The sequence below is a fragment of the Nomascus leucogenys genome, chromosome 17, assembly GCF_006542625.1.
Source record: "Nomascus leucogenys isolate Asia chromosome 17, Asia_NLE_v1, whole genome shotgun sequence".
Taxonomy (NCBI): Eukaryota; Metazoa; Chordata; class Mammalia; order Primates; family Hylobatidae; genus Nomascus; species Nomascus leucogenys.
Genome location: NC_044397.1, coordinates 60389184 through 60401527, shown reverse-complemented (window position 1 = coordinate 60401527; position 12344 = coordinate 60389184). Strand labels below are relative to the sequence as shown.

The following is a 12344-nucleotide window of genomic DNA, read 5'->3' as shown; positions in this document are numbered from 1 at the left end:
GAGAAAAATCTTCATTTCTCTTTCACTTTTGAAGGATAATTTCACTGGATACAGAATCAAATAGTTCCCTCCTCTCTCTTCTTGCTTGGATGGTTCCTGAAGAGAAATCCAGTGTCATTCTTGTTCTTGCCATTTTACAGGTAGGATGTTGTTTTCCTGTGGAAAAAATTCCTAGATTTCTGCAAAGAGATAATCTTCCTTTCAGATTTTCTTTTTGTCTTTGATTTCTGCAGTTCGATGTGATTTGCCTCAGTGTAGATGCCCTGCTTTTTACCATTTCGTGTTCTCTGACCTTATTGGATCTGTGGGTGGGTGTCTGACATTAGTTTGGGGAACTTCTCATTACTCCAGATAGTTATTGTGTTCTTTTCTTTCTCTTGATATCCTCATTGCACATATGTTACACCTTTTGTAACTGTCTCACAGTTCTTGCATATTCTGTTTTCTTTCTTTCATTCTTTTTTCCCTTTGCTTTTCACGTTTGGAAGTTTCTGTTGACGTATTCTTAAGCTCAGAGAGTCTCTCCTTGGCTGTGTCCAGCCTCTTGAGCCTGTCGAAGGCAGTCCCCATTGCTATTACAGGACTTTTGCTTTCTGGCATTTCCTACTGATTGTTGCTTAGGGTTTCCATCTCTGCTTATGCTGCCTATCTGTTCTTACATGATGTCTACTTTTTCCATTAGAGCCATTACCATATTAATTGTAGTTGTTTTAAATTCCCAATCTGGTAGTTCCAAAATCTCCACCATGTCTGAGTCTGGTTCTGATATGAGGAACTTAGGCGTCAGGTTAATAGGCCTTAGTGTGAGGTATGTTTGTCTGGCTGGGAGTTGGGCTATGTTTACTGTTTGCTGCCCTTGTAGATGCTGGGGGATAAAAATCTCCTGTGTGTCCTTGTTTTTGTCTTCCACTGTTTTTGGGTTTTCTTCAAGATTCCTTCTTAAATAGTGTCTGAGGCCTGCCGTTCTTATAGGTGTGCATCCCTGTTATTACACAGGGGTCCTGTTGATGTGGCTTTCAGGGGAGAGGAAGTATTCTGTAGTCCTGGGATTAGGTCTCAGTGTTTTAGTGAGCCCGTGTCCCTGGGCCGTGGCCTTCACATGTGCTTCTCAGTTTTGTTTTTTTCCTCCCCCTTAGGAGAGACATAAACGATAGAGGAGGCAGGAATTGGGTGTTTGCTTACCCCTAGGTGGTTAGGCTCTGGTAAAATAGTTTTCCTTGAGGAAAGGCCTTTGTTAAGGATAACAGAATGCTCTCGTCATGCCTTTTTCTTTCTTTCTTTCTTTCTTTTTTTTTTTTTTTTTGAGATGACCTCTGAGCCCTTTATATGTTGGTTGGGAAACTGGAGTGCAGTGGCACCATCATGACTCACTGCAGCCTCAACCTCCTGGGCTCAAATGATCCTCCCACCTCAGCCTCCTGAGTAGCTGGCACCACAGGCACACTGCCATACCCAACTATTTTGTTGTTGTTGTTGCTGTTGTTGTTCTTGTTGTAGAGATAGGGTTTCACCATGTTTCCCGGGCTGGTCTCAAACTCCTGGCCCCAAGGAAACCTCCTGCCTTGGCCATCCAAAGTCCTGGGATTATGGGCATGAGCCACCACACCTGGCCTGGTTATACTTTTAAATGATGTATTTTTCCCTCCTCCTACCAGAGTATGAGATGTTTCTCCAGTCTCACCCTGAGAGCCTGGTGGGGCTCCTGGAGGTAAAACTCAGACTGGTATGGGGACCTCCCCAATGACTGTTCCCCTGGAGTTTTTGTCTCATACTGGTCCATGCTCAGTCTCTGCCATTTGTCAGTTCCCCTTTCCTCTCTGCTGATGCTGGCTCTAGGGTTTCTGCCCCGCAATGAGCTGTGATTCTTAGCATTGCATATCTGTCTCTCCATCTTTGGGGTTATTGTTTTTTCATGTGACCTCAATTATCTGATGGATCTAAGAATAGTCATTGATTTTAAGTTTGCCAGCTTTCTTGTTGTGAGGATGGGAGTGATGACTTCTGAGCCCTTTACAAGCTGGACAGGAAATTGGAAAGTCCCATTTCATTCTTTTTTAGTAGAGAACTTAACTGTGTGAGGTAATGAACAACTGAGAAATGTTGAGTGCAAGAAGCCTGTTCTTGGGAAGAATCAGCAACCCATTTTCAAAAACAGAAACATTAAAAATGTTATGGTGGTTGGTAAGATGCAGGCAGGAGCACAGCAGGTACAGTGCTGCTGCCCACAGCCTTCTACACCTGAGGCCCTGCGTTATGGAGGTTTGCTAAGCCAAGTGCCTCATGGCCATGTGTGACCAAAAAAACCTGTTTACTAAATATTTTGTGCTGCTATAACAAATACCACAGACTGGGAAATTTATAATGAATAGAAATTTCTAGGCTGGGCATGGTGCCTCACACCTGTAATCCCAGCACTTTGGAAAGCTGCGGTGAGCAGATTGCTTAAGTCCAAGAGTTTGAGACCAGCTTGGGCTACATGGCAAAACCCTGTCTCTACAAAAATTAGCCAGGCGTGGTGGCACACACCTGTAGTCCCAGCTACTCAGGAGGCTAAGATGGGACAATTGCTTTGAGCCTGGGAGGCAGAGGTTGCAGTGAGCCAAGATCACGCCTCTGCGCCCCAGCCTGTGTGATAGAATGAGACCCTGTCTCAAAAAAAAAAAATTGTATCATTCTGGAGGCTAGGAGGTTTAAGGTTGAAGGACACAGCTGGTGAGGGACTGCATCTGCATCTTATGTTATCCCAGGGTGAAAGGTGGAAGGCAGGAGAGGGAAGGAGGTCAAATTCATCCTTTCATCAGGAACCTACTCCTGAGATAACAAACCCTCTCTCAGGATAAGAGCATTAATCTGCTCACAAGGGCAGAGCTCTCGTGGCCTAATCAGCTCTTTTCTTTCTTTCTTTTTTTTTTTTTTTTGAGATGGAGTTTTGCTCTTGTTGCCCAGGCTGGAGTATAATGGCGCAATCTTGGCTCACCACAACCTCCGCCTCCCTGGTTCAAGCAATTCTCCTGCCTCAGCCTCCCGAGTAGCTGGGATTACAGGCATGCGCCACCACGTCCAGCTAATTTTGTATTTTTAGTAGAGACGGGGTTTCTCCATGTTGGTCAGGCTGGTCTCGAACTCCCAACCTCAGGTGATCTGCCCGCCTTGGCCTCCCAAAGTGCTGGGATTACAGGCGTAAGCCACCGCACCTGGCCTAATCACCCTTAACACTGTTGCATGTGGGGACTAAGTTTCCATCACATGCTTTTTGGGGGACACATTGAAACCATAGCACTTCATTTCTCTATTTATGCTCATTTCTCAGCTGTGTTGACCTTTGCAGTTGAGGAAGTTTATTTTTTAGTGAAGTTGTGCATGGTGCCATTGTTTTCAGTTTTCCCAGCAGTGACTAGAAAACACTGACCATCCCTGTTTTAGAATACAGATTCTACCAAAACTAGCAGTTTTGGTACTAGTGGTTTGGGATGCCCATTGCAGGACTTTTGATGATGACCTTCACTGTAGAATAGTAGGAGATGGGGCAGCACTGTCCTCAGCCAGTAGAGATTTCTGTAAGAACCCAGGACTCTCTTCCTAGAGTTGGGCCTCCACGTGAGCCGGAATGGAGACCCATGGGCCTGGTGGCCTGAGTATGAAGCACTTGGTTTGTGCTCTCGGCGGTAGTGATGGTGGTGTTGGCTCAGCTCCCATTTCTCATGGCATTTTTTTCTTCACTTTCTTTCAGTATTTAGGTCAGTTAACGTCCATACCAGGATACCTGAATCCCTCCAGTAGGACTGAAATCCTGCATTTCATAGACAATGCAAAGGTAACCCTATCCTCTTAACCCTGTGCACTAGCCCTCAGCCCCCACCAGCCCTTGGTCCCTGTACTCTTGGCCTCGTGGCTGTGAGGAATGAGCCAGTCCCATCACATTATGGGTACACTTGGCTCTTGGCCATAAAGACTATTCCTTAGTATGGACATTAACTTGATTCTCAAGACTTGCTCCATGTGATTTTGGGCTGTTTCCAAAATTTACATTTTCAAGATATTTCAAACCACGTGCTGTAAGTCTGAATCTGAAGGCAGTTCCAGAAGAATCTCCCAAATGGTTTGAACACATTGGTGTCCCTGGAATAAGCACTGTTCTGAGGGGAATAACACTGACCTTATTCACTCAGCATTTGTCACATGTGTGACATCGGCCAGCACAATATTCTCAGGAGAAGCACCCCATGCCGGTTGACAGCTGAGTTTGCATTTCTGACGCCCTGTGGTTCCTTCCAGAGAGCCCACCAGCTTCCGGGACACTTGACTCAGGAGCACGATGCTGTGCTCAGCCTGTCTGCGTACAACGTCAAGCTGGCCTGGAGGGACGGGGAGGATATCATCCTCAGGGTGCCCATCCATGACATCGCCGCTGTCTCCTATGTTCGGGATGACGCTGCGCACCTGGTGGTCCTGAAGACAGGTACAGGAGGTCAGGGGTCAGGAGGGTCCTTGTCCTAAGGAGTACATGTGTGAATTTTATGAAGTTCTGGAGACAGTTTTTGCAGCTTCGTGTTGGGTGCTGCTGTTTGTCATGACCAATAATTGTCTTTCCTGTCTCTGAGATCAGCCAGAAGAGGGCTTGAGATCAGTTACCAGACACTGGGGGTCACTGTCACACTAAGAGCCTTTGGGGACTCAGTAATACTGGGATACAGTATTTAGGACTGGTATCCTGTTCCTCTGCCCGGCGGGGCTCCTATTGACTCCCTCTGGGTACAGTGCAGTTGCCCCTCTGCCCATGTGTGGTGGAGCCTAGAGAGAGTGCAGTGGGTAGGAACCTCGCCTCAGCTTGACTGACATTTTGAGCTCTGCACAGTGTCCTCAAACCTGGGACAGCAAAGATGAGACCCAGACCTCCCAGGAGCTCTTGGTCATAGAGGTTACTCTTTGTGTGTCCTTGCTGTCTGCTGCTTTCACAATGGGATAGAATTGGGCAGAATGTTATTTTTGGCTGTGGTGAGTACTGTGCTGCCTCACTGGACCCTAGCCCAAGCTGCCCATTAATTTCCAGCAGCTTCCAGCCCAGGCATTCAGGCCACTGAGGATGAGGGGAGAGACCATGGTTCACCCTCCCTGTATTTTGCCCCTGAGTTTCGAGGCTGGCGTTGCAGTGGGGACAGTATCCTGGGCCCCTTGGATCTCTGCTGGTGACTGGGTTGATCCCAAAGCCTTTCATTTCCAGAGGGCCAGTGGCAGGGCGTGAAGGGGTCACAGTGGGTCTGCCCAGACCACACACTGTGTTTTAGGTAGCAGAGAGGGGAAGTTGTTGTTCCACTTAAGGGCAGTAGTTAATTGAGAATCTGGCGAGTGTGTTCATTATTGACCCCTTGAGCCATGAAGCTGCCAGCTTGAGTGCGCTCTTGAGAGCAGTCCACAGAAAGCCTGTGAGTCTAGATGCTTGGGGTTGCTGTGGTCACAAACTACACAGGGAACACTGGCGGGGTTTATGAAGGTGGCTGTTGCTCTATTTTGTTCTCTGTGTAGCAATAGCTTAGACTTGTGTACACCCTCCCCAACACAGGCACACACCACACCTACACACATGTACATTACTCACCCTATGTGGCTTAGAAGGCCGGCTTGGTGGCTACTTCCAGCCATACTGTCCGACACCATGGTGACCCTCTTGTTTTTCTACCTTTGGACCCTGTGGGAGGCCTTAGGCCTGGGACATCCTTAGGGACAAGGAGTGAGGAGACTGGTTTCTGACTGGCTTCTTGGAGGTGTTTCAAGCTGGTAGGGAGGGGAGATAGGCTCCCCCCTTTATTTCTTCTGCTGCATGACAGTTTCTCAGCTTTACTTATTAGAAAACATTGCTAAAGGAAATGGATAACAGATTTTTTTTAATGGAGAGAGAATGAGCACCATAGGAGAAACTTTCCAAAAATAGATGAAAAACAGGACCTCTGGTCTTTGAGAGAACTTTTGGTTTAAAGGAAGAGAGTGAATCCCTGTGTGCTGGGGACCATCTTCCTTGTTTTTGCGGATACACTGGAGCAGTTGTGTGTCCCCTGTGTTACATGAGGCATGCTGTGTTTATTTTTTAATTTTTAAAATATTTTAAAATTTTTTGTAAGGATGAGGTCTCTCTATGTTGCCCACGCTGGTCTTGAACTCCTGGCCTCAAGCAATCCTCCTGCCTTAGCCTCCCACAGTGTTGGGACTATGGGCATGAGCCACTGCACTGGGCCGCCATGCTGGGTTTAGGATTAGGAATCCAGAGTTCTCAACATAAGAGACTAGCAGGTGAATAGCTAACATTTACTTGCTGCCTGCTACGTGCAAGCAAGTCTCTGTGCCTCTTTGGACCAAAAGTACGCTGGTATTTGGTATAGCACAGGAGTGGGGAAGTTGGGGGCCAGGTCTAGCTGCAATAGGGTCCATGTAGCAGGAACTGCTTGGAGGGTGGTGACTTGAGTTGGTGCCAGATGAGGCAGGGTCACCCGTGCACCCATGGTAGCACTTCCTGGATGATACAGGAGAGGCACACAACTGGCTGCCCGCATCCTTAGGCTGCCTGCTCTGCTTCCTTGAGAACTGCCACAGGCACACACCAGGGAGCCAACATTTAAAAAATGTTTAAAAGGTAGAGATTTCTTACCAAACTCATACCAAAAAAGAAAAAAAGTAAATTTTTTTTTTTTTTGAGACAGAGTCTCGCTCTGTCGCCCAGGCTGGAGCGTAGTGGCGTGATCTCAGCTCACTGCAAGCTCAGCCTCCTGAGTAGCTGGGACTACAGTCTCCCGCCACCACGCCTGGCTAAGTTTTTGTATTTTTAGTAGAGATAGTATTTCACTGTGTTAGCCAGGATGGTCTTGATCTCCTGACCTTGTGATCTGCCCGCCTTGGCCTCCCAAAGTGCTGGGATTACAGGCATGAGCCACCGCGCCTGCCTTTTTTTTTTTTTGAGACGAGTTTGGTTCTTGTTGCCCAGGCTGGAGTGCAATGGTGTGGTCTTGGTTCACTGCAACCTCCGCCTCCTGAGTAGCTGGGATTACAAGCATGAGCCACCATGCCCAGCTAATTTTTTTGTTTTTTTTTTTTTTTTTTTTTTTTTTTTTTGAGACGGAGTCTCGCTCTATCGCCCAGGCTGGAGTGCAATGGCGCAATCTCGGCTCACTGCAAGCTCCGCCTCCCGGGTTCACGCCATTCTCCTGCCTCAGCCTCTCCGAGTAGCTGGGACTACAGGCGCCCGCCACCACGCCCGGCTAATTTTTTGTATTTTTAGTAGAGACGGGGTTTCACCATGTTGGCCAGGCTGGTCTTGAACTCCTGACCTCAGGTGACCCACCCGCCTTGGCCTCCCGAAGTGCTGGGATTACAGCCATGAGCCACTGCGCCTGGCCAATTATTTGCAATAATATATTTTATTTACCCCTCCGTACCCAAAACATTATCACCTCAGTATATAATCAATATAAAAATCGTTGAGCTACATAGCATTCTTTCTTTGCCTACCTCTGAAACCCTGTGTATAGTTTGCACGCACACGTTTCAGTGTGGACTCATCACATTTTGCATACTCAGTAGTCCTGTGGCCAGTGGCTGCCATAGGGACAGAGCAGTCCCAGGAGTCTCACTGTGGGGTTTGAGGTACAGTTCCTTATGGAGCCCTTGTCTCTGTGCATGTGCCCACTTTGCATCTGGCCTGGGACGGCCTTCCTCTCCCTCCTGAGGCTGGCCTGCCCTCCGACACCCTGGCACTAGTGGCACTTCTAGGTTTTGTTTTCAGTCCTGAAGTCCTCCCAGGGTGGTCCGAACTGCTGGTGAGAGCCCTGCTTCCTGGGGATTGGCCTCCCTTCTGCCATCAGGAAAATCACTGAGTTACTCCATGTATTTCAGGAGAACCTCATTTGTCTAGGGAGGCGATGGGTAGGATGTTAGAAACAAGGGCACTGGGGTCTGACCATCTAGATTGTGCAGCTCACACACCCTCAGGCCCGGCCTTTCACCTCCCCATGCCTCAGTTTACCTGTCTGTAAGAAGGGAACTCCCTCAGAACACATGGAAACCTCCTGGAGGTGACTGTTCTCAAGGTTGTATATGTGGTCTGTTGTACATGAACTTGAAGTGTGTGAAACTGCAGGATGACATGCAGCTCTGGTGCCCTTGGAGCTCAGGGGTCGCGTGTTCCCACCCTTGTTTAGAGAAGCGAGGTGTGTCTGGTGCAGGCCTTGGTCGTTCTGTGGGTGCCTGAACCAGGTAAAGATCCTCTCAGCCTGTTGCCATAGCAGCCTCAGCTGTTGCCTCAAGTGCCCCCATGCCTGCCCTTCCACTGCACTAAACTGAGACGGTGTTGACTTCTCAGCCCAGGACCCAGGGATCTCCCCCAGCCAGAGTCTGTGTGCGGAAAGTTCCAGAGGCCTCAGTGCAGGCTCCCTGTCGGAGAGTGCAGTTGGGCCGGTGGAGGCATGCTGCCTGGTCATCCTGGCTGCAGAGAGCAAGGTGAGACTTTCTCGCCCCACTTACTCAGAACTGGCTCCTCCCAAACCCTGCTCATGGCCAGCCCCACCTGTGGCCCCACCCTGGCCACACCCAGCACAGTGCTGGGCACTGCCCTGGCCCCAGCTACTTCCTCTGCCTTTGCCTGTCCCCGCCTCACCCTAGTCCCCACCCAGCCCCACCTCTCTCTGCTCAACCCTGCCCCAGGCATTGCCCCCATCCTGGCCCTGCCCACAGCTCCTCTACCCATGGCTGCATCCCAGGTCCTGCCCCAGGCCCAGGCTCCCCACCAGTCTCCACCCCTATGCCTTCTGACTCTCCTATCTCCAACCCCCAGCAACTTCTCTGAGACCACCTGGCCACTGAGCTTTTTGCTTATCATTCTTCAAGGTGCCCCCATGCTGATGGGCGGGCAGCGGCGGTCACCTGCCTGGGGGCTGCATCCTAGACCTGCCTGCTGTTCAGGACTGTACTTGCAGATTCCTCATGACCTGGAAGAGCCAAGGGCTGGGCCCTTGTAGGCTAGGGTTTGGGGCCCCCTCAGCCACCCAATAGCTGTGGGGCCTTGGCAGTCACTTAACACCTTTCTGTTTAATTTCCGTATCTGTAAAATGGATACTAGTGACCACCCACCTTAAATATCCTCTAATGAGCATTTCTCAGTGTTGGTGCTACTGTCATTTTTAGCCAGATAATTTTCCATTGTGGGAGGCTGCCCTGTGCATTGTAGGGTGTTGAGCAGCATCCCAGCTTCTCCCCTTGTGACAGCTGAAAATGTCTCCAGATATTGCTACATGTCCCCTGGGAGGGGTACAAAAATTGCCCCAGTTGAGAGCCTCTGCTTTAGACAGCACACTGTTATAAAACTGTTTTATAGCTGTTAGAAATGCCTCCGGGTGGGCTGTGATACTGATGGTATCTCCTCTCACCTCTTTCCTGGGCTGGGATAGGGTTGTGAGGGTGTTGATAGGTCAGGCTAATGGAAAGAGGACGTTGGGCTGGCAGCTAACACTTGTGCCCTGCACAGTGCCCTCACACTTGGAATACCACCTCTGGGCCACGTGGCAGTCCTAGATAGAGTCCTGGGACAGTTGGCTGGGTCTCTCTTTTGACACCCGTTTGGGTGAAAGGCAGAGGGACACATTCTGGCATCCACTCTTCATTCATGTTTATTGAGCATCTGGGCTGCCCCAGGTATCCTGGAAGCCGCCTGGGAAGGCGCAGTCTCCAGCCAGACTGACCGAGCAGCTGCTGTCCCCCACTGCAGGTTGCTGCGGAGGAGCTTTGCTGTCTGCTAGGCCAGGTCTTCCAGGTTGTTTACACGGAGTCCACCATCGACTTTCTGGACAGAGCGATATTTGATGGGGCCTCTACCCCCACCCACCACCTGTCCCTGCACAGCGGTATGTTGAGTGAGAGTGGGCAGCGGGTGGGAGCAGGGACAGGAGGGGCTACTGCAGTGGCCCCCAGCTCCCTATGAGTTACTCCTGGAATAGCGCAGTTACTGCTGTGACGTGGTGGCCTTTTGTTTCCAGACTTTGCTGTTCACATTAGCCCATAGGGTTTCATGAAGGCAGAAATGTCACCTGTCCTTGAGCGAGTTGCACCAGGTCAGCACAATGGCTTCCTGGAATAAATTTGGGGTCTGTGAACACTTTTTTGGAACCACTTGTGGCTAAAGTCACTTCAGTTAACTCAGAACAAAGAGCCTGGAGAAGGCTCCTAGCATTGGGGCCTGTGATGGAATTGGGGAGGCTGAGAGTGGGTCTGGGAAGCCTCCTTTTCAGTATGCCCAGACCATGGCTGCTCTTAATGTGAAACTTCTTCCAGGACCATGGCCAGACCCATGGGAAGCTGCTCAGGCTGCCCTGGGAGGCCAGCTGGCAGTGGTGGAGCAGTGGCAGATGGGGAAGAATGGAAGGTACCCCAGAGCTGCCTCCTCCTGCATGGCCCACACAGCATTTTCAGGAGTCTTAGTCCATTGAAAACACTTCATCAGCAAGCTCACTTGAGTTAAGTCTTCAAAAACATCATCTGTTTTTCAGATGTATTACTTATTGAGGATTAATGGGTTATGTAAATGAGGTGCATAAAAAGCTGTTGGAGGCTGGGTGTGGTGGCTCACGCCTGTAATCCCAGCACTTTGGGAGGCTGAGGCGGGCGGATCACCTGAGGTCAGGAGTTCGAGACCAGCCTGACCAACATGGAGAAACCCCATCTCTACTAAAAATACCAAAAAAAAAAAAAAAAAGGCTGTTGGAAACAGTGTGGCTTGTTGAATACAATTTCTTCTTTTTATGGAGATAAGTCCCAGCCCTCTGCCCTTTCCCCAGTAACTTGCACATCTCAGTGAAGAGAGTAAATGGTGGAGAACCCTAGGGAAGCCTGTGCTGGTGTAAGGTTGCTCCTCAGTGCCTCCTCCTTCCCTGTCTTGCTGCTGGTGCCAGAGCCCTTTGTGGGCACCACACGCCCTGTGTTGGCCCAGCAGCTGCAGAGAGGACAGCTGCTGAGCTCTCAGGCATCCTCTCCCTCTCATTTAGTCCTCGGTGGCCCAGTGAAATAGGTGCAATCTTCATCCCCATTTTAGAGATGGGGAAGTGGAGGCTTAGAAGTCAGCAGCCTATCCAGAGGAATGTACCGTATGAGTAGCAGATGATTTATCGAGCTGTAATTAAACATTCAGTTTTAGTGTGATTGGTTTGGCCCTCGTACTTTAAAATTCCCAAAGGGCCTTTTTTTCTTTAATAATTTTTTTTACTGAGAAGTACACAAGTCAATACATATACAGTTGAATGAATTTTCATAAAGTAAACACATCATGTAACACCACTACTGGGGGCTTCTGAAGTGGGCTTCTTCCCCTGCCAGCCTTTCCCAAGACCTCCCCGTGGGATCCACACACAGATGTGCACATGTTACTCACACCCATACGCACATGCATGCATTCTCTGCTTATTTCTGCCTTGGAGTTTTGCTTGCTGTGTTCTCTCTACTACAGCTATGCCAAAACACAGCAGCATAAACAGCAGAAATATATTCTCTTATAATTCTATACGTTAACAGTCCAGTGTGGGTCCCACTGGGCTAAAGTTGAGGTGTCCACAGGGCTGGTTCCTTCTGGAGGCTCCAGAGAAGAAGCCATTTCCTTGTCTTTCCAGCTCCTAAATGCGGCTACATGCCTTGGCTCATGGCCCTTCCTCTGTCTTCACAGCCAGCCACGTGACCTCTTCCACAGTCACATCTTCCTTTGACTCTCAGCTTCCTCTGCATTTCGGGACTCTTGAAATCACATTGAGCCCACCCAAATTCTCCAGGGTCATCTCCCTATTTCAAGGTCAGCTGATTAGCATCCTTTACTCCCCTTTGAAATTGGTAACATATTCACCAATTCCAGGGATTAGGATGTGGACGTCTTTGGGGGGTCATTATTCTGCCCTCCATACTTACCTTCTTCCTAGTGCCAGAAATGTCCCTTTTATCTCCCAGCCTCTCCCTCTGCTTCCATTTAAAATCTTACCCTCTCCGCAACACTCACCTGCCTCGCTCACAAAGCTTTCACTCACTGCCTGTGCTGGTGTGAAGTGTGCCTTCCTCAGGTTTGAAATAGCAAATTACAGTCTGTGTCACACGGACCTAATGTCATTTGTTGAATGTAGCTGCTCAGTGCCAGACCCTTTGCTTGTCTGAGGGTCTTGGGAATCCTGTGGCTTCTCTGGGTTCAAGTGGGGAGTCAGACTGCCCGGCTCTGACTGTGGTTTCGGCTGTGTGACCTGGGCCAAGTTGCGTAACCTCTCTGACTTACTTCCTCGTCTACAAGTGAAGACAGGGGTGATATGTGCCTGGGTTAAAGGAGACAAAGCCCC

General features: G+C 49.4%; 1 protein-coding gene across 5 annotated transcripts in view; it reads left to right on the top strand.

Annotated features, from left to right (window-relative positions):
• The window catches only part of CCM2 (CCM2 scaffold protein), a 78589-nt gene that overhangs the window by 62198 nt on the left and 4047 nt on the right, over positions 1-12344 (top strand). For 2 of the 5 annotated variants that reach the window (XM_030797228.1, XM_030797226.1), the window contains 5 exons: positions 3731-3814; positions 4276-4459; positions 8348-8484; positions 9749-9884; positions 11693-11815. In XM_030797228.1, the coding sequence (XP_030653088.1) occupies positions 3731-3814; positions 4276-4459; positions 8348-8484; positions 9749-9884; positions 11693-11815 (664 nt within the window). The remainder of the gene's footprint in view (positions 1-3730; positions 3815-4275; positions 4460-8347; positions 8485-9748; positions 9885-11692; positions 11816-12344) is intronic. The other 3 variants (XM_030797227.1, XM_003268905.4, XM_030797229.1) reach the window with 2 other exon arrangements.